Genomic DNA, 24,814 nt, shown 5'->3' on the forward strand with positions numbered 1-24,814 from the left:
GGCAGTATGTTTTCTGTCTTGATGGGCTGCATTTGGTAAGTTGAATGAAGCCACTTTACTGGCCTAATGCTAGTCTATATGCCATTTTGCTGACAAGGTGCTGTTACTGTTCAGAATTGTGGCACCTGTTGCGTAATGCTGAGGTAAAAGTCTGTGTGATGATATTTTAATTTGGCTTAATTTGGGGAAATTACACAATTATCCCATATGGATTGCCCAGTCACATCACACACATTACATTAGAGGACCTCCTCTGGTAGAACTAATCCAGCTCAAATAAGGCTTATGATTCACCAAACTCAGAGCTCCCTCAGTAATAGAAGTCCTGCTTGAGTCAACCTCACAGTAATGTAATAAAAAAAAATGGGTAATAGAAAACGGCACCTCCATTTTTTCCCCTTTTTTCTTCTTTTTTGTGACCGAAGACAAGGCTAACGTTCTTTATGGAGTGTGAGAATGAGGTGCACATGCACTTTTTTTCTCTGTATCTTGTCACTGTGTTGCTTTATTGTCTGCTTTTCGCCTTGAAATATTGGTGTAGATGTAGAACAGTTTTCTGGAACACGTTCACTGAGTACAATGCTTAACTTCACAGTGCATTTCTGTGTGTGTGTATATGTGGGTGCTTGTCTTTCTATACTTGTGAAGACCAGGTGTCCCCACAAGGATAGCAAATGAGAAGAGTTCCAGCAAGGTAGAACATTTTGCTGGTTCATCATGCCATTTAAAGGAAACTATGCAATTTATTTCATAAACAGTGGCAAAACATCTGGTTTTTGGGAGTTTGTTTGGCTATTGTTAGGTTGTAATGTAGGTCCTATATGTATGTCTTTGTGGGGGCCAAATGTGCCCAGACTGATAGGAAAACATGAACATTTAGACATTGTGGGGACATTTCTCTGGTCCTTATGAGTTTCAAAAAATGAAAAAATAGCAAAGACCCTGAGGTTCTTGAGGTTAACGCTAGGGTGCGTTAGCTGTAGCACAACAGCATTTACTTAAAGCCATACTTAAGTCAATGGGAGGACCCCACAATATATAGATTTAATAGATGATATTCCGTTGCTGATATCCATGGCCAAGGCTAACAGATAAATTGGAGCTTTGACAAAACTGCTTTGTTTGTTTTGGTGATGGCAGAATTACAAGGAGAAGGAAAATGAAATATCTCTTAAGGTTTTTTACAAGGCAGTATGTTTTCTGTCTTGATGGGCTGCATTTGGTAAGTTGAATGAAGCCACTTTACTGGCCTAATGCTAGTCTATATGCCATTTTGCTGACAAGGTGCTGTTACTGTTCAGAATTGTGGCACCTGTTGCGTAATGCTGAGGTAAACATCTTTGTGATGATGTTTCAATCTGGGCTATTTGGGGTAATTTGGGGAAATTACACAGATCCTGTATGAATCAGCCAGTTGATTGACGCACAAATTACATTAGCGGACCTCCTCTGGTAAAACTAATCCAGCTCAAATAGGGCCATAGCAGGTAATTTGCTCCAGAATTATTACTTATCAGACTTGTAAAAATTACAGACATTGCAGATTTGTACTGTAACGTCACAGAACTCATAGTACTCACCGTTAGTCGAATTACACCACCTCCCCAATTATCCCATACGGATTGCCCAGTCACATCACACACATTACATTAGAGGACCTCCTCTGGTAGAACTAATCCAGCTCAAATAAGGCTTATGATTCACCAAACTCAGAGCTCCCTCAGTAATAGAAGTCCTGCTTGAGTCAACCTCACAGTAATGTAATAAAAAAAAATGGGTAATAGAAAACGGCACCTCCATTTTTTCCCCTTTTTTCTTCTTTTTTGTGACCGAAGACAAGGCTAACGTTCTTTATGGAGTGTGAGAATGAGGTGCACATGCACTTTTTTTCTCTGTATCTTGTCACTGTGTTGCTTTATTGTCTGCTTTTCGCCTTGAAATATTGGTGTAGATGTAGAACAGCTTTCTGGAACACGTTCACTGAGTACAATGCTTAACTTCACAGTGCATTTCTGTGTGTGTGTATATGTGGGTGCTTGTCTTTCTATACTTGTGAAGACCAGGTGTCCCCACAAGGATAGCAAATGAGAAGAGTTCCAGCAAGGTAGAACATTTTGCTGGTTCATCATGCCATTTAAAGGAAACTATGCAATTTATTTCATAAACAGTGGCAAAACATCTGGTTTTTGGGAGTTTGTTTGGCTATTGTTAGGTTGTAATGTAGGTCCTATATGTATGTCTTTGTGGGGGCCAAATGTGCCCAGACTGATAGGAAAACATGAACATTTAGACATTGTGGGGACATTTCTCTGGTCCTTATGAGTTTCAAAAAATGAAAAAATAGCAAAGACCCTGAGGTTCTTGAGGTTAACGTTAGGGTGCGTTAGCTGTAGCACAACAGCATTTACTTAAAGCCATACTTAAGTCAATGGGAGGACCCCACAATATATAGATTTAATAGATGATATTCCGTTGCTGATATCCATGGCCAAGGCTAACAGATAAATTGGAGCTTTGACAAAACTGCTTTGTTTGTTTTGGTGATGGCAGAATTACAAGGAGAAGGAAAATGAAATATCTCTTAAGGTTTTTTACAAGGCAGTATGTTTTCTGTCTTGATGGGCTGCATTTGGTAAGTTGAATGAAGCCACTTTACTGGCCTAATGCTAGTCTATATGCCATTTTGCTGACAAGGTGCTGTTACTGTTCAGAATTGTGGCACCTGTTGCGTAATGCTGAGGTAAACATCTGTGTGATGATGTTTCAATCCAGGCTATTTGGGGTAATTTGGGGAAATTACACAGATCCTGTATGAATCAGCCAGCTGATTGATGCACAAATTACATTAGCGGCCCTCCTCTGGTAAAACTAATCCAGCTCAAATAGGGCCATAGCAGGTAATTTGCTCCAGAATTATTACTTATCAGACTTGTAAAAATTACAGACATTGCAGATTTGTACTGTAACGTCACAGAACTCATAGTACTCACCGTTAGTCGAATTACACCACCTCCCCAGGTTAAAATAATCCAAGTCCAACAGAGCTTTAGGGAGAATTATTATGTCTGGACACGACTAACCTCAGTGGTTGAAATAGAAGTTCAAAGAAAGTAACAGTTGCTGAAATTCCTCTTTAACTCACTGTAATCATTCAAACCCAGTTATGAAAAATCAACTGGATGCATATGAACTGCACTAGTATTAATTCAGCACTGGCATTTTTTCCCGGCGCAGGAGTTTAATTTATTTGCATCTTCCGGTGTGTGAAATCAATCTTCCTGAATGAGTTTGGTCATTGCATCAAATCCCTCCCGACCTCCACCAACACATACACACATACACACGCACATGCATACATAAATCATAATGCTGAAGATGGTAATCTCCATCTTAACGTGCCGCCGCACCAGCCTCAGGCTCAGAGGTGCTGCCAGCTTTGGTGGCTGACTAAATAAGTAAATATTTATGGTTATTGCAGGGGGTCTTTGATAGGGATCTCTAGAAATCATTGTTCCCATGGTAACGGAGATTCCACCCTGTTTCTGGAGCGGCTCTGTTGTTCTGCGCTGTCTGATATTAAGTCAGACTGCTCTGATGGAGCTCGGACTCAATGCATTGAGGGACTCATCAATTATGATAAGCGTTTCCCGGATTGCTTTTAACTGAGCGTAATGAGCCAAATTCATTAGGCTGAGCTGAATAGGTTCTTAAGATTATTGCACCCTTTATTTATTTATGTTTACACACTGGACTCGAGTCTTAATGGTCCATGTTTGATCAATGTCAGGTGTGATTTATTCCCTAAAGATTTTTATTGGCTGCAAAGTCCATCAGTGGAACTGCAACAGGAGCACTTTCTGAAACTGAGCTAAAATAAAAAAAAAGGTAATGAAGTGTGGCAGACGTTAATGCAATGTTGTATCTTAGTGAGTGTAATAAACAGATGATTCATAAATGTTTAGTAAACATATTATCATATTTCCGGACGCTTTATTTATGATGTCAGCCTCCAGCAGAACTTAGAGGCAGCACTATTTAATACTGAGTCAACTGGGGCAAATGTGTCCTCATCATGCTCTGTGTGATGTCTTTGTTTTTGCTCGCCCTTAAAAGCGGATCTGTGTGGACAAACCAGTGTACATCAAATAATGAGGAACACTTAATATATTCCATATGTTCTGCCTTAAGTGAATCAGGTCGTTCTTTATGGAGTCTGAGCTTCTTTGTATCTTGTCACTGTGTTGGCTTTGGCAGAAAAGCTTTATTGTCTGCTTTTCGCCTTGATATATTGGTGTAGATGTAGAACAGCTTTCTGAAGTTTGTTCAGTGAGTACAATGCTTAACTTCACAGTGCTTATATGTGTGTGTGTGTGTGTGTGTGTGTGTGTGTGTGTGTGTGTGTGTGTGTGTGTATATACTTGTCTTTCTATACTTGTGAAGACCAGCTGTCCCCACAAGGATAGCAAAGGAGAGGAATTCCAGCAAGTTAGAATATTTCGCAAATTCTCAGTGCCTTTGAAAGAAAAATTGTCATTTTTTCATAAACAAAAAGTGGCAAAACGTGGTTTTTGGGAGTTTGTAAGTCCTACAAGTATGTCTTTGTGGGGGCCAAATGTGCCCAGACTGATAGGAAAACACTTTGGGGATATTCCTCTGGTCCTTATGAGGAACAATGAGTCAAAAAATGAAAAAATAGCAAAAAACCTGAGTTTCCTGAGGTTCCACTAGGGTGTGTTAGCAGTAGCACAACAGCATTTACTTAAAGTCATACTTAAGTCAATGGGAGGACCCCACAATGTATAGATTTGGTAATATTCCATTGCTGATATCCATGGCTGACACAAATGAGTAACCTAACGGCCCAAGTGTGGTCTCTGACGTCTGACTTGGACTGACTATATATACTATATATAAATAGCTGTATAATCTCCATAGAAAAGCATTGCCAATAGACTGGGATGCTCTTGAGCAGCTGTACATGAGTCTAAGGACACCATGCCCACTGCAAAGCATTAGCTAGGGGGGTATAAAGCCCCCCCCAGCATTGGGCTGTGGAGCACTGGAACTGTGTTCTCTGGAGTGATAGATCTCTATCCAATGCCTGATGAGTTGGAGTGATCCAGAACTGACCATCCAACATCAGTACCTGACTTCACTAATGCTCTTGTGGCTGAACGCAATCAAATCCTTGCAGCCATATTCCAACATCTAGTTAAGGGGGTCAAACTCCCTATCAATGTCCTAGTTTTTAAGAAATGTTAAAGATTGGTGTCTACTGGACATCTAGGACTGGTTTTGCGGATAAGGATTAAGCCTAGTCTTGGACTAAACTGAAATGCTTATTGCAATTACCACTCCAAATTCTGTTTAGTCTCAACTCGGGATCAATCTGGATCTGGAAAACGACCCCATAGTGCATATATGGATCAGACATCTGCTTCAGGAAGTCTTCATGTATATTTGACGTAAATGTAAATATTTCAAATGGACATTATTATTTATCACTGCTGTTGGAAGAAAACCTCATCTCTCTATTTTTGTCATTTTTCAGTGTTTGACATAATTTGAAAATGCCTGTTGGCCTTTATATTGTGTGCGAACTTCATGAAGAATGGACCAAAAAAAAAAAACAGCCCAAAATAACTTGTAAAAAAATTCTGGTTCCATTGACTTACATTAAAAGTAAAGCATGTTTTTTCCTTCTCCTGTAAAATTACCATTTTGGAGATACGAGGTTTTATTCCATCAACAGCGATATATTTCTTGTATCATCGCTGCCAGGATAAAACTTTGTATCTCCATTTTGGTAGATTTAAAAAAAAAATTACATCATTTTTGAAAATGCCCAGTGCTGTTTACACTATGTCACGTTAAACAGACCAACAGAAATGGTCCAAAATTACACAGAATAAAGTCTTGCTACATGAACTCATTCAATTTATTAATTTACCATATGCCAATATATGCACATATGTCAAGCTATGTGATATATGTGAATTTATTTATTATATATTTAACTATTCAGAAATGGCACAGTTAAATATATTTAGCACCTACATTTTAAAGCATCGCATTTTGTTGTTCGTATATATGTCGCTGCTGTCAGAAGAAAACCTCCTATCTCTATTTTTGTCATTTTTCAGTTTTTGACGTAATCTGAAAAAGCCTGTTGCTCTTTACATTGTATGTACATTTCATTAAGAATGGACCAAAAGAAACGGCCCAAAATGACTTGGAAAGACATCTGGTTCCATTGACTTACATTAAAAGTAAAGTAGGTTTTTTCCTTCTCCTGTAAAGTTAGCATTTTGGAGATACAAGGTTTTCTTCCAACAACAGTGATATGCATGCATGTACATGTATTTTTCCTCTTATGGGCATGAAGACTGCAGATCACAGGTCTCTGGAAAAAGCTGAACAGATAGCAAAGCAGCAGCAGTGGCGAGTATGACTGAAATAGATGACGGTTCCTATAGGGGTGAAATGGAACTGATAAACTATATTACTGCGCTGCACTCTTGCCATATATATTTGGTTTCTCCTGATTAAATTGGCTTGTCCATGGAATCCCTGCCGCTGTAGGTGGCAGAATGTCCAGATTTTGCTTTTCTCTGGTCCATCACAGATGTGATGTGCCTTACGCAAGTGATAAAGTACAATACCGCTCCAAAAGTTTCACTGAACCGTGAAAGCAGGCTAATGAAGAGGCAGAACACTCCAAATCCCATTACACCGTACAGTGCACGTATTCCAGTACATCATCTGAGTCACTCTGGCTTTTCTACTATTCTACTTTTTTGCTTGGAGTAAAGACTCAGCAAACAGCTCACATGTGCCAGAAAATCCATACGATTTATATTTAGATGATCTGTGGGCTCTTTTTGGTCCTGTTCCATTTTCGTTTACGTGCACATTTCCTATTCCGAGGGCACTTGCAGTTTTATGCTTAAAGATAACCGACATAAATTTCAGCTGAAGGAGACACTTGATGATGTCTGACTTGATGCCACCCGATTATTAATCGCACCTACAGTTTAAAGTATATATACCTGTTGGTTTAATAACGTTCTGTGTTGGATGAACTGATGTGTCATGATTTGAGTTCGGCCACTTCAGCAGAGCCTCATGTGTTATGCAGATGACTGGCTGCTGAAAGCTCATCCAACAACTCCAGGGATGCTCAAACCATCTGATTAGAACCAGACCGAACTGACACTGTAAGCCTTTTGTGCTTCGTGATTTGTGCTTTTGAAATGCCACTTGTTTTTCATTAGCCTTGTTGCTTGGATTCTCTTGGATGAGCTTTTGCTTCCATAACTGGTTTGAACTACAGGAGGCTTCACAGTCTGAGGATAAATCTTATCATGATGAAAGAAAGAAACTTGTATTTTTAGGGGAATTTATGGCAAGTAAAGAAAAGAAGAAAGGAGTCAGTCTCATGATGACCTCTTTGTCATGTGTGCATTTTTTCTCATTTTTAAGATATATATGTTGTTGCTGTCATATTAAATACCCATAACTCTTTTTTCATTTTATGCTTTTAGAAACCATTTTAAAATAGCAGATGCCTTCTACATTTTATGTCGCCAGTAGACAAGTGAACCAGATTTATATTTGGAATCAAATCTCATTACATAAACATTTCTTTCGTTTTTTAATTTGTTAGTATGTTTTTACCAAATCCAACATGGGCTCATTCCACCAACTAGCTAGGCCTCCAGCCATCACACTCTTCCTATGAGTCACATGAAGCACCACTGAGATGAGAGCGAGGCCAGTTATGATTTCTTTTACTTCCTGTGACGGACGGCTGTGGCATCGTCGGAGATCGAGCTTGTGATAGGGCCGCAGTTTTGACCAGGGGACGTAAAGGGGCCGTCAAATTCTGTAGCAAAGCCAGATAACATAGAATGTCCATTCTCCATGAAACATTGTCACGTCTCCATGATGCTCACTGTCACATGCATTGCAGTATCACAACCTCACATTGTATCGTGACACACTGCTGTGTTGATCCACTCGTATCAGCGCAACACACACTAACACACCACCACCACGTCAGTGTTACTGCAGTGCTGAGAATGATCCACCACCCAAATAGTACCTGCTCTGTGAGGGTCCATGGGGGTCCTGACCACTGAAGAACAGGGTAAAAGGGGGCTAACAAAGTATGCAGAGAAACAGATGGACTACAGTCTGTAACTGTAGAACTACAAAGTGCACCTATATAGTAAGTGGAGCTGATAAAATGGACAATGAGCGTAGAAACAAGGAGGTGGTCATAATGTTATGCCTGATCGGTGTATATTCTGGGCTGAAATCTGGGTTCAAGGTCTTGATTTAAAGACCTCTGCGCTATATTATCTAACTACTATGAAGCAAGGAGTTAAAGCTCTCTTCAAGAGCTCATGAGAGTCTTGCATAAGCCCCTGTATTTAACAATAACATCTACTTGATTTTGCAAGTTATTCGCACCCCTTACTGTCCTTTCTTTCCATATGGCTCTATTCCCAGGGTGAGACTTAGCTGAGCTTTGCTGAAACATAATGAGCTTTGATTGAAATTTGAAATGGCCATATAAAACACCAATTGTCATACACGTCAAGCAAGAGGGCAAAAGGGCTGGCTCCTATCTATCTGACTCATTTAAGTTCCTACACCTGTTCCATTGATTTGTGGCCTGTTTTCAGTCATTTTTAGTTTCTTTTTTTAATGAAATTCTCATTCTTTTATCCTTGCGTGTGATTGGTTAGTTTGTGGCGCAGCCAAACTGTCAGCAGCTCCTGGCGTCCCGCTGGTACGATGAGTTCCCGGGCTGGAGGCGGCGACACTGGGCCTGCAAGTTCATGACGTGCATTTTCATCGGCCTCCTGTTCCCCCTCTTCTCCATCTTCTACCTGATTGCTCCCAAGAGCCACTACGGCCTCTTCATCCGCAAGCCCTTCATCAAGTTCATCTGCCACACAGCCTCCTACCTTACCTTCCTCTTCCTGCTGCTGCTGGCCTCCCAGCATATCGTCCCCCAAGCACCAATGCGACAGGGACCCCCACCAACCATCGTGGAGTGGATGATCCTCCCCTGGGTGCTAGGTAGGGTGTCATGATACCAGAGCAATACATTGACAATAACAATAATTCTTTGGTTGTTATGGCAAAAAATAAAAAAAAAAGAACACAGATTTGTTGGACTGAGTCTCTTTTCAGCAATACAAACTCTTAATGTTACATTAATCAAACAGGTGACTAAATAATTTAAACATGACTTCAATCAACAATTAAAGATTAACAGAGACACTGGCATCCAGTGCAGCCACTGGCATCCAGTGCAGCCAAACATTCAATATGTTGTGTGTTATCGTGAAATAACATCAAGGCTGTGATTTGGTCACCGTAGATCATCACAGCCATGATGTTATTGGCGATAACACACTCCTCGAGTGTTCTATTGCTTTAATACAACAGTTAAATAAATAAAGTACGAAATAAATAAAATGGGCCTTGAATGCGGAATTTAATATGTTTTAATGTTAGCAGTTACCAGTTTCAGTCAGCAGCTGTGACAGAAGAACATCTAAACAACCTGGAATCAGCCAGAAATGAACCCAATACCATTCGCCAAACGTGTAGTCTGATCAAATCAGACTGAGCCATAAAACCGACGCAATATCAAGTTTAGCTCAGTGTTGTCTTTTTTGCTAGATCGTCTCAGCGGAGTGATACAGTGTTTGTGAATAAACCATGATGTTATGGTGAGATAACAACACGGTTAAAACGCTTCTCAACCAATCAGCTTGCGTGGCCGGAACTAACTGTTGTATAAAATTAGTGAAACCTTTTGTTGCTTGTTTGTAAGCATAACATATCATCGCTATCTGGAAAAAAACATTAATCTCTATTTTTGATGGTTTTTATTTTTCTACATTTGTCCATTGCAACCCTGTTTCCAAAAAAGTAGAGACACTGTGCAGAATGCACACACACACACACACACACACACACACACACACACACACACACACACACACACACACACACACACACACACACACAACCTATTATTTTATGCAACTTTTCCTTTGGGCGGAAGGCAGGAAACACCCTGCACAGCTCACCAGTCCATCACAGGGCAGAGAGAATGGATGTGTAAATTACATAAACCCAAAAACTACATTCAATTAAAAATAGTACAAAGACAACATATCAAATGCTGAAACTGAGAAATTGTTTTGTTTTTTTTTGTTTTTTTTAAATATTTGCCCATTTTTAATTTAATGCCAGCAACACATTCCAAAAAAGCTGGAACGGGGGCAACAGGAGGCTGGTAAAGTTGTGTAATGCTAAAAAACACCTGGTGGTTAATTTGCAACAGGACAATACCATGTTTAATATACAAAGAGCATCTCAGAGAGGCTGAGATTTCAGAAGTAAAGATGACCAACAGCATGGCTCTGTAGTAAAAGAGTCTGGGTGCTAAACTGACCTGCCTGCAGTCCAAACCTGTCACCCACTGAGAACAGAACTGTTAGGCAGCTGAAATCCTACATCAAACAAGAACGAGAAAACATTTCACTTTTAAAACTACAGCAGTGTCTCCTCAGTTCCCAAACGCTTACAGAGTGTTTTTAAAAGAAGAGTTGGTGAAACACAGCGGTAAACAGGCCCCCGTCCCAACTTTTTTGGAACGTTTTGCTGGCATCAAATTCAAAATGGACATATATGTTTCAACATTTGATATGCTGCCTTTGTGCTATTTTCAATTAAACATAGGTTTGCATGATTTGCATATCATTGCATCCTATTTTTATTTACATTTTGCACAGCATCTCAACTTTTTTGAAACTGGGTTTGTATATTGTGTGAGAATTTTAGGATAATCAGACCAACAGAAAAGCTCCAAAATCACTTGGAATAAAACCTCTTTACATCAACTTACATTAGAAGCTATGACGTTCTTGCTTTCCCCAGTAAAGTTATTATTTTGAACATGTTTGTTTTTGGACAGCAACGATATGTTATTGAACAAAACTCTTCACCTGTATATTTTAGGTATGCTAGTAAGCACATGCATAATTCTGATTCACTCTAGGCAGAATACAACTCTTACACTATTACAGTGCGCTATTAACTTGTTTACCACATAGCATTGAAAAAGCACTGCACTTTCAATACATCTAGTTCTAGGTAACTTAAGCCAGGAGCTCATGGGGAATAGACCCAGCAGCTTGATGGGAGGTGTGGCAGGCATTGGGGGCAATACCATCTCAATTGGAATATGGTATCCCCTTAACTTCGTGCCACTGTTTTCCTGCTAGGTGCCAACTCTTTAAATTGCATTCAGAGGAAAAATGTGGATTTCCGAGCTGAGCAAGCCATTAAGTCTTTCAGTAGATATTGCCTGATATGAGCCCACCAGATAAGGCTTCTTGGCTACCATGTTCAGCTTGGTTCATTTTCTGTTGACGTATTGAAAGCCTGTCGTCCTAACTTGATTTTTAACGGATTTGGCTGAGCCGATATTACTGAGCCTTTGTTTTTTTTTCTCTGTGAGTTTATCACTGTGCGATCTGTGCCAGAGCTCACTCCTGTGGATAAAGTGGGCGAAGTGTATAGAGCACATTTTGCAGTTTTATTTGTGTTTCATGACCGGAAATAGCACAGTGTTGTCTCTGTGTTCAGTAAGGATTGTTGGTATGCCGTTTGGTTAATATTTTAACTTTATAAGGCCTTTTTGGTTAATGGGCTATGATATAGCTTGGCTACTTAACTCCCTACTGTGTCGCAGTAATGGGTAATGCTTAATGGTAATGGAAATGAAGAAAGACAGCCATCTTGTCTAATGATTAGTTATAAAAAGAGCTAGGCCTGTTTCGCCAGCAGTGCATTAGGCGAAGTTGTCCTCTTGGTAATTTGTTTTACCCCTTGCCTAATTAATCCTGCTGTTGGGCCTGGAGGGAAAAAAAACAAAAAAAAACAATGCAGACTTTCTGGAGCCGAGCGGTTTGAAGAGCAAAACTGCGTGAGTGGGAAGAAACACAGATGAAGTGTTAGAAACATGAGTTTGGGTGTAACGTCTTGGTGAATGGCTGTAGCATTTAAATATGTTTTTATGTCATTCTTTGCAGGCTTCATCTGGGCAGAGATCAAACAGATGTGGGATGGGGGCCTTCAGGACTACATCCACGACTGGTGGAACCTCATGGATTTTGTCATGAATTCTCTGTATCTAGCCACTATCTCCCTGAAGGTTGTGGCTTACACAAAGGTATGCTATAGACCGGAGGTCACTAATAGGCGGTCCGCGGTGCGAGTCCGGACCCAGATGCAGTCCTATGCGGACCTGGACCTATAACCGATAAACTATGGAGAATTATTTGATTTCGACAGGGTGGTCCTATTTTAATCGGCGTAACATTTCTAGTCATTATGGTACCACCTTAGCGGCCCGGGAAACTCACAGACCAATCGCATGCGTTGTAAATATCACACATGACACTACTCAGCCAATCAGTTCTGTGCATTATGATGAGCACTGAGACTCGGGTGAGTGATGCACACACAGGGGAGGGACAAGGCGAGAAACAGCAGTCAGAGAAGAAAGTGAGTCAGAGGGAAGTTATTTCACATGGCGTGCTCTAAAAAGAGAAAACTGACAATAAATGTTGTTGAAATATGACTGAATTGTACTTTGTTTGATTTGACATTCAGTTGTTGACTGTATAAGATGTTGATATACCTACTAGGCTACTTCAGTAAACAGTCTATGGCACTGAATCATGATGCAAGTTAGACATTATGATGTTCTGGACCTTCGCTTGAGGATGTTTTCTCTAACTGGACCTTATTGAATTTTAATTAAAGACCCCTGCTATAGACCATCGTGCTACACAACTGCCTCTCGAAGGCTTCTTCTGCCCTTTGTTCTTAAAAGTAAAAGTTCGGAAAAATGTCATTTTTAAGATGATTAGTCTAATTCTTTCAACTGCAACATTAGTAACTTTTTACAAACCCTCTTGAAGATGATAACCTCTTGGGACTTGTCTTCCCAGTACAATGGCTGCAGACCTCGAGGTGAGTGGGACATGTGGCACCCTACCCTGGTTGCAGAGGCATTGTTTGCCATCGCCAACATCTTCAGTTCTCTGCGCCTGATCTCCCTCTTCACAGCCAACTCCCACCTGGGCCCCCTGCAGATCTCCCTAGGGTCGAATGCTTCTGGACATCCTCAAGTTCCTCTTCATCTACTGCCTGGTGCTGCTGGCCTTTGCCAATGGTCTCAATCAGCTCTATTTCTATTATGAGACTGATGGTTCCAATACGACAGGCCTCTGCAAGGGGATTCGCTGTTCACATCAGAACAATGCCTTCACCACGTGAGTGCAACACATCTTTGTATAAACTGGACAGAATGGAGTTAACAAAAGCACACAAACACACTTTGACACTTAATTTTATTAAGTTTTCATAGACGCATCTCCAGCAGCACTGCTGTGTCTGATCCACTCAGACCAGCACAACACACACTAACACACCACCACCACATCAGTGTTACTGCAGCACTGAGAATGATCCACCACCCAAATAGTACCTGCTCTGTGAGGGTCCATGGGGGTCCTGACCACTGAAGAACAGGGTAAAAGGGGGCTAACAAAGTATGCAGAGAAACAGATGGACTACAGTCTGTAACTGTAGAACTACAAAGTGCACCTATATAGTAAGTGGAGCTGATAAAATGGACAATGAGCATAGAAACAAGGAGGTGCTCATAATGTTATGCCTGATCAGTGTATAAAAGAGAGCATTACTTCATTAACAGCTACTAGCGCTGCTCTGTAAAGGTAAAGTTCAGCTCCTCACTGGGCTTTAGTTACATTTAGGGAGTCATAAGCCTTCAAAGAGGAGGGATGTCAGAGCTATTTATTATCGCCCAACCCTAATTTCTTCAGTGATATGAAGCTGAAGTCAGTTATTCACCAGCTTCACGTTTGAATTTTCCTGTTCCACCTTAAAAGGCGCAGCAGTTACATCCTGGCGCCCCAAGCGTCAGGTAGAATGGGAAATTTAGCTAGCTAGCTACTGAGACATCAGCATACTACTAGCGACTTTCTATGCTTGTTATGATGAATGGGACCCCAATACATTAAAATGACAGTGGATTGAGGCTCACTGCTTTGCCAAAAATGTATCAGCCAACAGTTTAAAAGCAATGGCTGTGTTTACATGCAAAGATTTTTGCCAATCCGATTGAATGCATTCCAATTATAATAAGTAGGAGTAAGACTGAGGTGTTTATATGCTCATTCTAATCAACAATCTCCTGGAAAATCTCTGTTTACATGCTCACTACAAATAATCTGATCCAAAATTATGCACATGCATAAAGTTACTATGACAGCGATACCACCTAAGTGGAGTCAGAGTGAGACGAGCAGCAGTGAGCAGTGCCTGTGTTTTTAATTACTTTAAAATGATGTCAGACACATAAGCCGGACGTCCGTCCCACCGCCGTCTTTTAAAGATCAGAGCATGAACTTCGTCTCCTCCACAGACCAGTTTCTGCTCCGCCATGTTGAACGGTATAAACTCACTATAACGTGACAAACATGATCAGAACGGACTTAAACTTTCCGATGGGGAATGTAATCAGATACAGGCGTTTACACGGATATTATTCGTCTACTTAACGGATTATTTACAGGATTACCCACCTCATTCAATCAGATAGAAATTGTATTACGACTGGCCTCAATCAGACTAGTCTATTCCGATTAAGGTGTTTACACGGACATATTCTATTCCGTTTGAGCTATTAGATGGATTATTAAATGATTATTAGGCTGCATGTAAACATGGCTAGTGTTCCTCAACATGCAATTGCCAGGATTTTAGGTATTTCATCCTCGATGACGCATAATGTCATCAAAAATATGAAAAGATCAAGACCAAAAACCTGTCTGTGACCTTCAGCCAGCACTGCAGTAAAAACTGCCATGCTTCTGTGATGAATGTCACCAAATGGGACTTTTATTGACTAATCACTGTCAATAAACACTGTTTGTCACTGCTTCCACAAATGCAAGTTATTATGCATAGTGGAAGCTCATCTGTGCTCATGGCATGGGTAACTTGCACATCTGTAAAGACACCATTGACACTGAAAGATATATACACATTTTGGATCAACATGTACTGCCTTCTAGATGACGTCTTTTTCAGGGACATCTTATTTCAACACGCCACGTTCTGCGGGGAGTTTAAGAGCATGGCTGCATAATCCAAGAGTGTGGGTGCAAGACTAGCCCTCCTGCAGTCCTGACCCTTCTCCCACTGAGAACGTGCGTCGCATTATAAAAGGATGGTCACACAGCTCAGGACTTGTATAACAGTAATTTAATTTCGATTACCCTACTTCATCATGTAAAACTAATCCTGTCCGAATAAGACTTAAGAAGCGGCCAGCGGGGCTCTGTAATTATATTTATGTGCAGGAGTGCCCAGTATCCTATATATTTTAGTGCTGTCCTGCTCTGACACACTCATTTAAACTTAAGAAGGGCTTGTTAATGAGCAGTCCTATCACTGCTATTGAATTTATTCCTCTATGCTGGCAGGCTAAAGGCCCAAATACCCATCTAGATGTATAAATATTATCTGATCAGGGAGAAGAGTAAGATTCCCTGTGGGAAACATTATAACACCGGTTCAGTCACAGTGTAAGCAATGGACTCCATGCACATATGATTTTGCAGTGGCTACAATAATTTACTTCAGCCAAGAACAGAATTCATACCGTTTAAATGATAGTGGACTGAGAGAACCTACGAAATGAACAGACGGCAGCTGATAGCCAATGATATCCTCCATGTGTTCATAGAACTGTGCAGCATCTGGGCTAAAGACAGATCTGTTTTAAGCACTTCTAGCCCCGATGTTCAGTAACACCACTTCCAAAAGTGTCCAGACGGTCCTTAATTAGTGGAGTCTGCCGTTTGAACAGTGTGGCTAAAGGAGAACACTGAAACAGGGTGAAAAGAGGGGAACGTTCTACAACAATGTGAGTGAAGGAGAATGCTAGAATAGTGTAAATGAGAAAAGTACTGTAAAATAGTCTGAATGGTGGAGAACATTCTGGAGACCCACAGGGATGGCAAACCAGCTCAGTACTCGGGTTTGTTGGTATTTCTGGAGAGTGTTTATTTATCTTTCCATGCTTTGAAAAAAACAAGCACTGTATAGTTGTTTCTGTCCGTAACACAGAATTCTTTGTCCCGTTTTAGGTTATTTGAGACACTTCAGTCCTTGTTCTGGTCCATCTTTGGCCTCATCAGTCTGCATGTGACTAATGTTGACCCCGACCACCAGTTCACAGAGTTTGTGGGAGCCACCATGTTTGGAACCTATAACATCATTTCTCTAGTAGTGCTTCTCAATATGCTGATTGCCATGATGAACAACTCCTATCAACATATCGCAGTGAGTGTTACATGTCATTTTGACGTGGGGTCATATCTATAGGCCTTTATATTCATAGCATGAACGTGATTTATTCATGTTATTTATTTGGACGCGAATGAAGTAGCTCAAACGTGTGAAACTGATGTCCTGCACACCGAAAGCAATTTTTCAGGAAATGAAAATGTGATATTATTTAGTCACCTACTGTTCAGTACTGTTCGAAGTGAACTTTTACACGTGACATGAACGTGCGTTGGTAACAAAGATGATGAATCGGCTATTGATGACAAACATCAATAGGATTAGTTTGTCTGCTTTGTCATGGTCTACAAATCTGCGGTTTATTGGGCTACAGACTACAGCAGAGGTCTGCCCTACCTTGGATTCCCGTGGGATCCGGCACAATATCTTGCCGCACTGGACTAATTTTCAGTGTTGCCTGCGGGAGCGGGCAGGAAATCAGACCCCTTCAGGCGGGAGCGGACAGAAGCACGCATGAAGAGAAATCCCGCAAAATAAAGAATGGCCTAAATAAAAGTAGAACAATCACTAAATCATATATGTAAACAATATAACAGTAAAACAGTTAAAATAAAGTCATTCTCATAGGCCTGATTCACACGTACTGCTTCTGCGTGGCGTGAGCGAAAGTCTTGTTTTTTCATTTCAGCACCCACGTTAAGTGGTCAGTGCTTTCAAACTGGGTGCACGTGCGAAGCCGCAGAGTCCCAGACACCACACTGAAGTGCCGCCGTGTTTAGAGAATAGACCCGGGGCAGATTTTTTCCCGCACGCTGCTTGTGTCTCGCAGCTAAATACACAGAAATAAGCCATGAAAAATCAATGAAAACTAAACAAAAGACCATACAAAAACTTAAAAAGGCGATTTTATGTAATTTATTATGAAATACTAGTTAAAAATTCCGTGTTGCAGACAGTTTCCCGGTTGGTCCACCAGGCTTGAAACTTTTGCCTAATCAAAAGTCAGAATGCTGTCCAGGATAAAGAAATATCCGCTCTGCAGCACAAACGCTGTATGTATGGAAGGTCAGCGCATCACTGACACCACGCAGAGGCAGCATGTCTGAATCAGGCGTTAAAAAGATGGTAGAGCCTTCAGTCCAACTGCCACAGCTGCCCAGCAAAACACCAAAAATAGTGGTTTAATTCCTGCTCTGTGTTTACTGGAAATATATGGCGTTTGGTGAAGTTACTCCCAGTGAGCCTGATGACCATGACTTGTTATTACAGACTAATGCATTTGTGATTGCACTGTGTCAGATATTGGATGCGGGCGGGACTGCGCGGGCGGGAGCGGGACAAATGAATCTGATTTTCTACGGGAGTGGGTGGGACCGGGACTGTTTTTTGGCAGACCTCCACTACAGACATCCAAGCTATTAGTGAAAGCCCTCAAAGTTTCAGGTCCTGAATGAGCTGCTGAAACTATTTGTTCACCTTTCGCTTTTCCAAAGTTTTGAGAGCAGCAAACGATCTTTTTGCATTTGATCACCTTCTGCTTGTTTTTTTGTTTTTTTATGGTGCAAACAAGACAGCAAAATTTCCCCCAAAATTGCATCTGGTGTGTATATTTTTCATTAGAAAAAAAAGAATATTTTGCAGTTTCATGTTATTCAGGCCATGTTCAACATGTAAAGGCTTTATTTCCTAAATATGTTTCTCCGCTGTTATTTCACAGGATCATGCTGACATGGAGTGGAAGTTTGCCCGAACTAAGCTGTGGATGAGCTACTTTGAAGAAGGAGGTACTTTGCCTCCTCCATTCAATATAATCCCCAGTCCAAAGTCTGTGTGGTACCTAATCAGGTGGATCAAGAGGAACATCTTCAGGAAGACAGCCAAGAAAACAGAGACTTTTGGGTCTATTAGCGTAAGGCCTTTTCCACTCTTTTACAATGTTTGTGATATTAAAAGGTATCCTAAATGACCGTAGCTTAAGTTTGAGACACAGCAGCAGGTTTTTTACACTCCGTCCTCTTGGAATTAGGTTCTGTCTACGTTCTGAGCATTTCTGAGATATTGAGCTTCGTAGATTTTGCATTCTAAAGAGCAAAAACTGATATGTGGAACACGCCTCTATCATACATGAAAATCAAAGACACCCTAAATGTATTCTAAATGTGCAGTATCAAAGTCCTATTAAATTGATAAATAAGTGTTTTTGAAACAGGTCAAATGCAGATAGAACCGAATGTCTAAGTGTATCAGAAAGTTACATTTAATGCTTTCCATGACAATTTTATTACTTTTTAATTTTTTTATTACATTTATTTCTTGTTTTAGGACAAATCATCTTTTTCTTAATAAAAAAAATAAAAAACATTGCAGATTAAGGGTAAAGGCCAGTGCTAAATTTGTCCAGTGCAGAGGTCAGTTTTAGGTTGGAACCATTAGTTTAAGTTTGTATTAGTCAGACAGCAACCAGCAACTGTAATAACCTGTCCCAGCCAGTATGTGTAGCAGGTCAGTCTAAAAGGCCGTGTAAGGTTTTGTTTTCTACATTAAATCTTGACTTTAATCCAAAATGTCACAATTTGGGAGAAAGAAAAAAAGAAAAGATGGATGAATGAAATGAATGTCTATGTTGCAATGAAGACCCTATCAATTCAAATGTATATTATTTAATTACATTTAAGGCTTAATATTTATAAAATTTAAGACAGTAAGACTTTTTAAAGAACTGCAAGAAGACAGGCAGAGTTTCAGCAACATGTTTTAAAGTTTTATAAACTTTTCCCACAGTCACTGAGCAGAGCGGTGATGTGACAACTAAACAGAACCTGTTTCATCCTCTTGTGTGTATTTGAAGTGCTGACTGGTTCTCAGATAGAACCATATAGAAGTTAGAGTTTGACTTTGGAGAAAGAACCTTTTTGTTTTCTAAATAAGGAATATCCCTCACATAATGTTAAGAAGTTGTCACGGAATAAAAATGTGAATAACTAAATTTTAACCAAAAAATCAGATAAAACCTTTTAATTCCAAGAGGCCGGTTTGTAAACGTCATTGTGCTGTGCTTTGATCTACTTACTCCTTAAACCATGATTCTTTTGTACTGTCCATGCTGGAAGCTTCATTGTCTTAGAACAGAACAAACCACAGGCAGTGAATCTGTTGTTAAGTCAATAGTCGAGTGATTTCTATCCTCCCACAGAGAAGAGCTGCTGAGAATGTCCGCATCAATCACCAGTATCAGGTAATGATGTCTCATTCGACTCTATCATCCATTATTCCTGTCTGCCATTGGGCGGTATATCAAACCCTCCAAAGACTTATGGCTCACAACGTCCTCCCTTTTGATCGCTTACATCATAAATCACCTTGCGCCTTTCACATTTCTGCCTCTAATCTTACTGCCACAGACACTTTTAGTGCTCTGTTAGGCATCATATGCTAGTCTGGCTCGTCTCATATTGATGGTACTCTTGCAGGCAATCAGTCTCCTCTTTTCTTGGTTGGTGCTTTTGTAGGAAGTGCTGCGAAATCTGGTGAAGCGCTACGTGGCTGCGATGATCAGAGACGCCAAGACAGAAGAGGGTCTAACAGAGGAGAACTTCAAGGTGACTGGATCTTTTTTAATGGTGGCAAAGTGATGGATTACTATTATGTAGAGGTTCCTTTAAGGTTCTTCACACTCACATATTTCATAAAATGGTTCTTTAAAGAACGATCCTTTGAAAGACTCTTTGGGGAATCAAAATATAGATGTTTCTAATCTGTTCTGTGCTTGGTAAACATTAAAAAATGAATGATGAAGCAGCCATTATGGTTGTACTCAATTGCTCATCCCGTCCTAGCAGCATCGAGGACCGCGTCCCTTTGGTTCCCACAGGAGTGTGTACTCTGTTTAAAATTAGGGAGCATCAGAAGAGGAGAAAATGAATAACTTAGCGACTGAGATCACAACAACAAGCTTCCAAAGAAGATTAAATGGTGGCAAAAGCAGCCAGTTAAACTGCTGGGCCCATTAGCTGGTTAGCTAAGCCAACAGGTTACAGAAACATTAGCTTTGCGAAACTTGTTTGTTTGTCCTCATGGCTCAGGTAACTGACAAAATGAAAAACTAACAACCTTGCATGAAGTCAATCTGGAGGATCTCATTTTCAGCCGTCCCACTAACCAGCTTCTGTTTATTTTCTTGTTTATTAGTCCAGTGAAATCAATTGTTTGAAATGATGTTGTTCCACATGGTCACAATGCTTTATATATGTTTTGATCCAGTTGAAAAAGGTGCAACTGTTAAGGCTCAATGTCCAGCAAGTTGCAGGAAGCTTTACATTATGCAACTCAAGGAAAATTTAGTTTTATCTAAGTGTCATGCAACTACAGTGGTGCTTGAGAGTTTGTGAAGCCTTTAGAATTTTCTATATCACTGCATAATTTTGACCTAAAACTTCATCAGATGTTCATATAAGTTCTAATAGTAGCTAAAGAGAACCAAATTAAACAAATAAGACAAAAATCTTAGACTTAGTCATTTATTTATTGAGGAAAATGATCCAATATTACATACATGTGAGTGGCAAAAGTATATGAACCTTTCAGTATCTGGCTTGACCCCCTTGTGCAGCAATAACTGCAACTAACCGCTTCCGGTGACTGTTTAGTCCTGCACATCAGCTTGGTGGAATTTTAGCCCTTCATACAAAACAGCTTCAACTCTGTTATGTTGGTGGGTTTTCCTTCATGAGCTGCTTGCTTTAGGTTCTTCCATGACATTAAAGTCAGGACTTTGACTTGGCCATTCCAAAACATTAGCTTTATCCTTCTTTATCCATTTTTTGGTAGACCGACTTATGTGCTTAGGGTCGTTGTCTTGCTGCATGATCCACGTTCTCTTGAGTTTCAGCTCACAGACAGATGTCCTGACATTTTCCTTCAGAATTTGCTGGTATAATCCAGAATTCATTGTTCCGTCAGTGATGGCCAGCTGTCCTGGCCCAGATGCAACAAAACAAGCCCAAACCATGATACTACCACCACCGTGTTTCACAGACAGGATAAGGTTTTTGTGCTGGAATGCAGTGTACAATGGTGCGCATGGCAGGGTTGCGAGGAGAAGCTGCTGCTCTCAAAGAACATTGCTGCCCATCTGCAGTTTGGAGATCACATGGACGAGCCAGAAGTCTATGGGAACAATGTTTTGTGGACGGATGAGACCAAAATAGATCTTTTTGGTTTCAATGAGAAGCATTTAAACATTACGCTTCTCATTTAAACCAAAAAGATCTATTTTGGTCTCATCTGTCCACAAAACGTTGTTCCCATAGACTTCTGGCTTGTCCATGTGATCTTAACCAAACTGCAGATGGGCAGCAATGTTCAGCAATGCGCACCATTGTCGTTCAGTGTTCTCCTGATGGTGGACTCAAGAACATTAACAGTAGCCACTGTGAGGTCTTTAGTTGCTTAGAAGTTACCCATGGTCCCTTTGTGACCTCACAGACTGTTACACGCTTTGCTCTTGGTGTGATCTTTGTTGGTTGACCACTCCTGAGAAGTGTAACAGGGTCTTGAATTTCCTCTATTTGAACGTAGTCTGTTTGACTGTGATTGGTGGAGTCCAAACTCTTTTTACCCTACCCTTTTACAGCCCGATTGAGCATCCACTTTTCTTCTGTTGCCCTCAGAAATCTCCTTTGTTTGTGCCATGATACACGTCCACAAACAAGTGTTGTGAAGATCAGACTGTGATAGATCCCTGTTCCTTAAATAAAACAGGGTGGTCACTCACACCTGATTGCCATCTCATTGATTGAAAACACCTGATTCTAATTTCACCCCAAATTATCTGCTAATCCTGAAGGTTCCCATACATTTGCCACTCACAGATCTGTAATATTGGATCATTTTTTCAAAAAATAAATGTCCACGTCTAATATTTTTGCCTCATTTGTTTAATTTGGTTCTCTTTATCTACTTTTAAGACTGGTGTGAATATCTTGTGAAGTTTTAGGTTAAATTTATGCAGAAATATAGAAAATTCTAAAGGGTTCACAAACTCTCAAGCACCACTGTAAACTCACACAAATGTTTCTCCAGCCAGCCTAATCCTGCACCTGCTGACCCACAGTACTCCACGGTTTGACACAACACACCTGATCCAGCTCATCAGCAGCTTATTCAGCTTGTCATAAACTGAATCAAGTATTTTAATGTGTTTTAACATGTAATTTTAATATAGTTAGGTTAAACAGTATTCTGTACTGCCTTTACTTCCCTCTTCAAGATACTTCATTGGAAGGGTCTAGTCTTTAAACCAGAAACTCTTTCTCTAAAGACCACTGCACTGCTCTAGGAGGCAAGTAGGCATGTTTACACCAGATGTAGCCATGTTCATTTCGGCCAGAGTGTGTATAATAAAATCAACTGACCTTTTGTTGACATGTATGTCTTTCAGGAGCTGAAACAGGACATTTCTAGCTTCCGATATGAAGTGCTAGGAATGATGAAAGGACATAAACCAGGGATACAGGGTCCCCAAAAAAGCACAGGGGCCTCAAACCTGGCCTATCCTGACCGCCCTCTCAAGGGCTCTGCAGCTCCCTCTGGAGGACAAATGAAAAGCAAGCTTAAACTTCTCAGCGTCACCACTTCTATTCTCCAGCAAAATTCAAAAGCTAGTGCTAAAGGCACGGAACACTCTCTGGCTAATGGCTCAATCCCCCAATCTTCGGAAATGACGTCTTCTGACAAGACAAAGAGAGACTTCTCTGGACTGTACCACCAAATACGCCATAGAGGGACAAACAGTCCTGGCAGGATCTTCTCGGTGTGTGAGGAAGTTGATGAGTCTGACACAGAGCAACTGGTGGAGGATAATGAGAACAACAAGCCATCCGAGACGCTGACCATGGTCAGTCAAAGTGTTGTGCTCGGAGATGGCGGGAATGAGGTACAGGACGTGCGGGGGCAAGAAAGTGAGAGATTTGCACAAATACCATGCATATGTGAGGCAACTGCAAATGACAAGGATAGTGAAAACGATGAGGAAACGATAAGCAGATTATAGTAGCATATGACCGCTATGTGAGTGACAATCAGGCATGGGTTAAGGCCAAAACTGCTGTGGCTTCTTCGGGAATTGACTGAGCTGAGCAGTTAGAGACTTCTGTGAGACTAGAGAAGTCTGCAGAAAGGTTGATCAAGACCATAAACGGTAAATCACAAACTCGTTGACCCTCAACGGTATCCAGATACAGCTTGCAAGAATGACCAGTGTAGAGCATGGACATGGCTTTGACTGTCCTTCTGAAGAATTCTGTGGAGGAGACTCAGGGATGACTGTTACTTTGGGAGACTTGTACGGCCTAGTATGGTCTCCGCAGTAGCGGTAGGCCACAGAGTGAGGATAGGACTCTTTATGTTGCCAGTAAATTCGGTCCATTGCTAGCTTCAGACAGCCATCCTAAAACTCATGAGATTTCACTTTGTGACTTTGTGTGGCTCTAGGTTTTAGGTTTCAGCCTGGCATCCCCAACTCAGTAAACAAAAATCCACAAATACATGATATACCAAGCCGGTGGTTGGCCATCTGAGCCGTGTGGGCCATCAGAGCGCCGGTGGCTGACCGTTGCGCATAGTTTGTGCAGCGTGTCCTGCATAATTGAATCTAGTCTGCTTTTTCAATGGCAGCACAAGCACCAAAGTTATATCACCACTAATTGGCTTTTTATCTATTTTTGCTTTCAATGTCCAACTTTTAACCATTGTGTGGTGTTCCGGTCTGTGGGACTCATTTTCAGTGTTTACCAAAAGAAAGAATTATGCGATTTATTATTATTTCAACCTCAGATTCTTGGCCTTTGCTCATTTTCTGTGAAGAACATAAAAAATAACCCATTTTCAGTGTCTTCACTCTGTTCACCCCCCACACATTTATATTACACGTGGTGTTGCGGTGAATCTGCAGGGAGTAAAAGTGTGGAGGTGCTGTGTCCTTCACTCTGTTCTTCTCCTACATGGCCTGCTGTTAGTGTGTGTTTGTGTGTGTGTGTGTGTGTGAGGGTGGACAACATGGACAGGCTGCTGACTGGCTACAGCTGCTAAAGGAGAACCCTACGCTGGACACTTGTGATATTTTAAACATCTGGTATTTTTACATAAATTGTTATGGCTGTAATTAAATAATTAAAAAACAATAATGTGGTGGGTCCACCAGACCACTGAGTAACAAACACATCAACACCACACAAGGGTTAAACAAATAGTTTTTGAATATCGCATACCAAATGAGAAAATATTTAAAATTGTTATGAATAATCACTGTCACACAGAAGATGTAAGTGCTTTAATAACACAGCAACATCAAATAAATACATTTTTACTTTTGCTATTTTTA

At 40.7% G+C, this 24,814-nt stretch overlaps 1 protein-coding gene across 1 annotated transcript in view; it reads left to right on the top strand.

Annotated features, from left to right (window-relative positions):
• trpc4a (transient receptor potential cation channel, subfamily C, member 4a) overlaps nucleotides 1-24,266 on the top strand; it is a 48,408-nt gene extending 24,142 nt beyond the window's left edge. The window contains 9 exon segments of the mRNA XM_036595617.1: nucleotides 8,754-9,090; nucleotides 12,123-12,262; nucleotides 13,047-13,199; nucleotides 13,201-13,370; nucleotides 16,275-16,470; nucleotides 18,152-18,343; nucleotides 19,628-19,669; nucleotides 19,944-20,033; nucleotides 22,874-24,266. Of these exon segments, the coding sequence (XP_036451510.1) occupies nucleotides 8,754-9,090; nucleotides 12,123-12,262; nucleotides 13,047-13,199; nucleotides 13,201-13,370; nucleotides 16,275-16,470; nucleotides 18,152-18,343; nucleotides 19,628-19,669; nucleotides 19,944-20,033; nucleotides 22,874-23,485 (1,932 nt within the window). The 3' untranslated portion in view covers nucleotides 23,486-24,266.
• Nucleotides 24,267-24,814: the final 548 nt, after the last annotated feature.

Source organism: Colossoma macropomum, unplaced genomic scaffold, assembly GCF_904425465.1.
Source record: "Colossoma macropomum unplaced genomic scaffold, Colossoma_macropomum, whole genome shotgun sequence".
Lineage (NCBI taxonomy): Eukaryota > Metazoa > Chordata > Actinopteri > Characiformes > Serrasalmidae > Colossoma > Colossoma macropomum.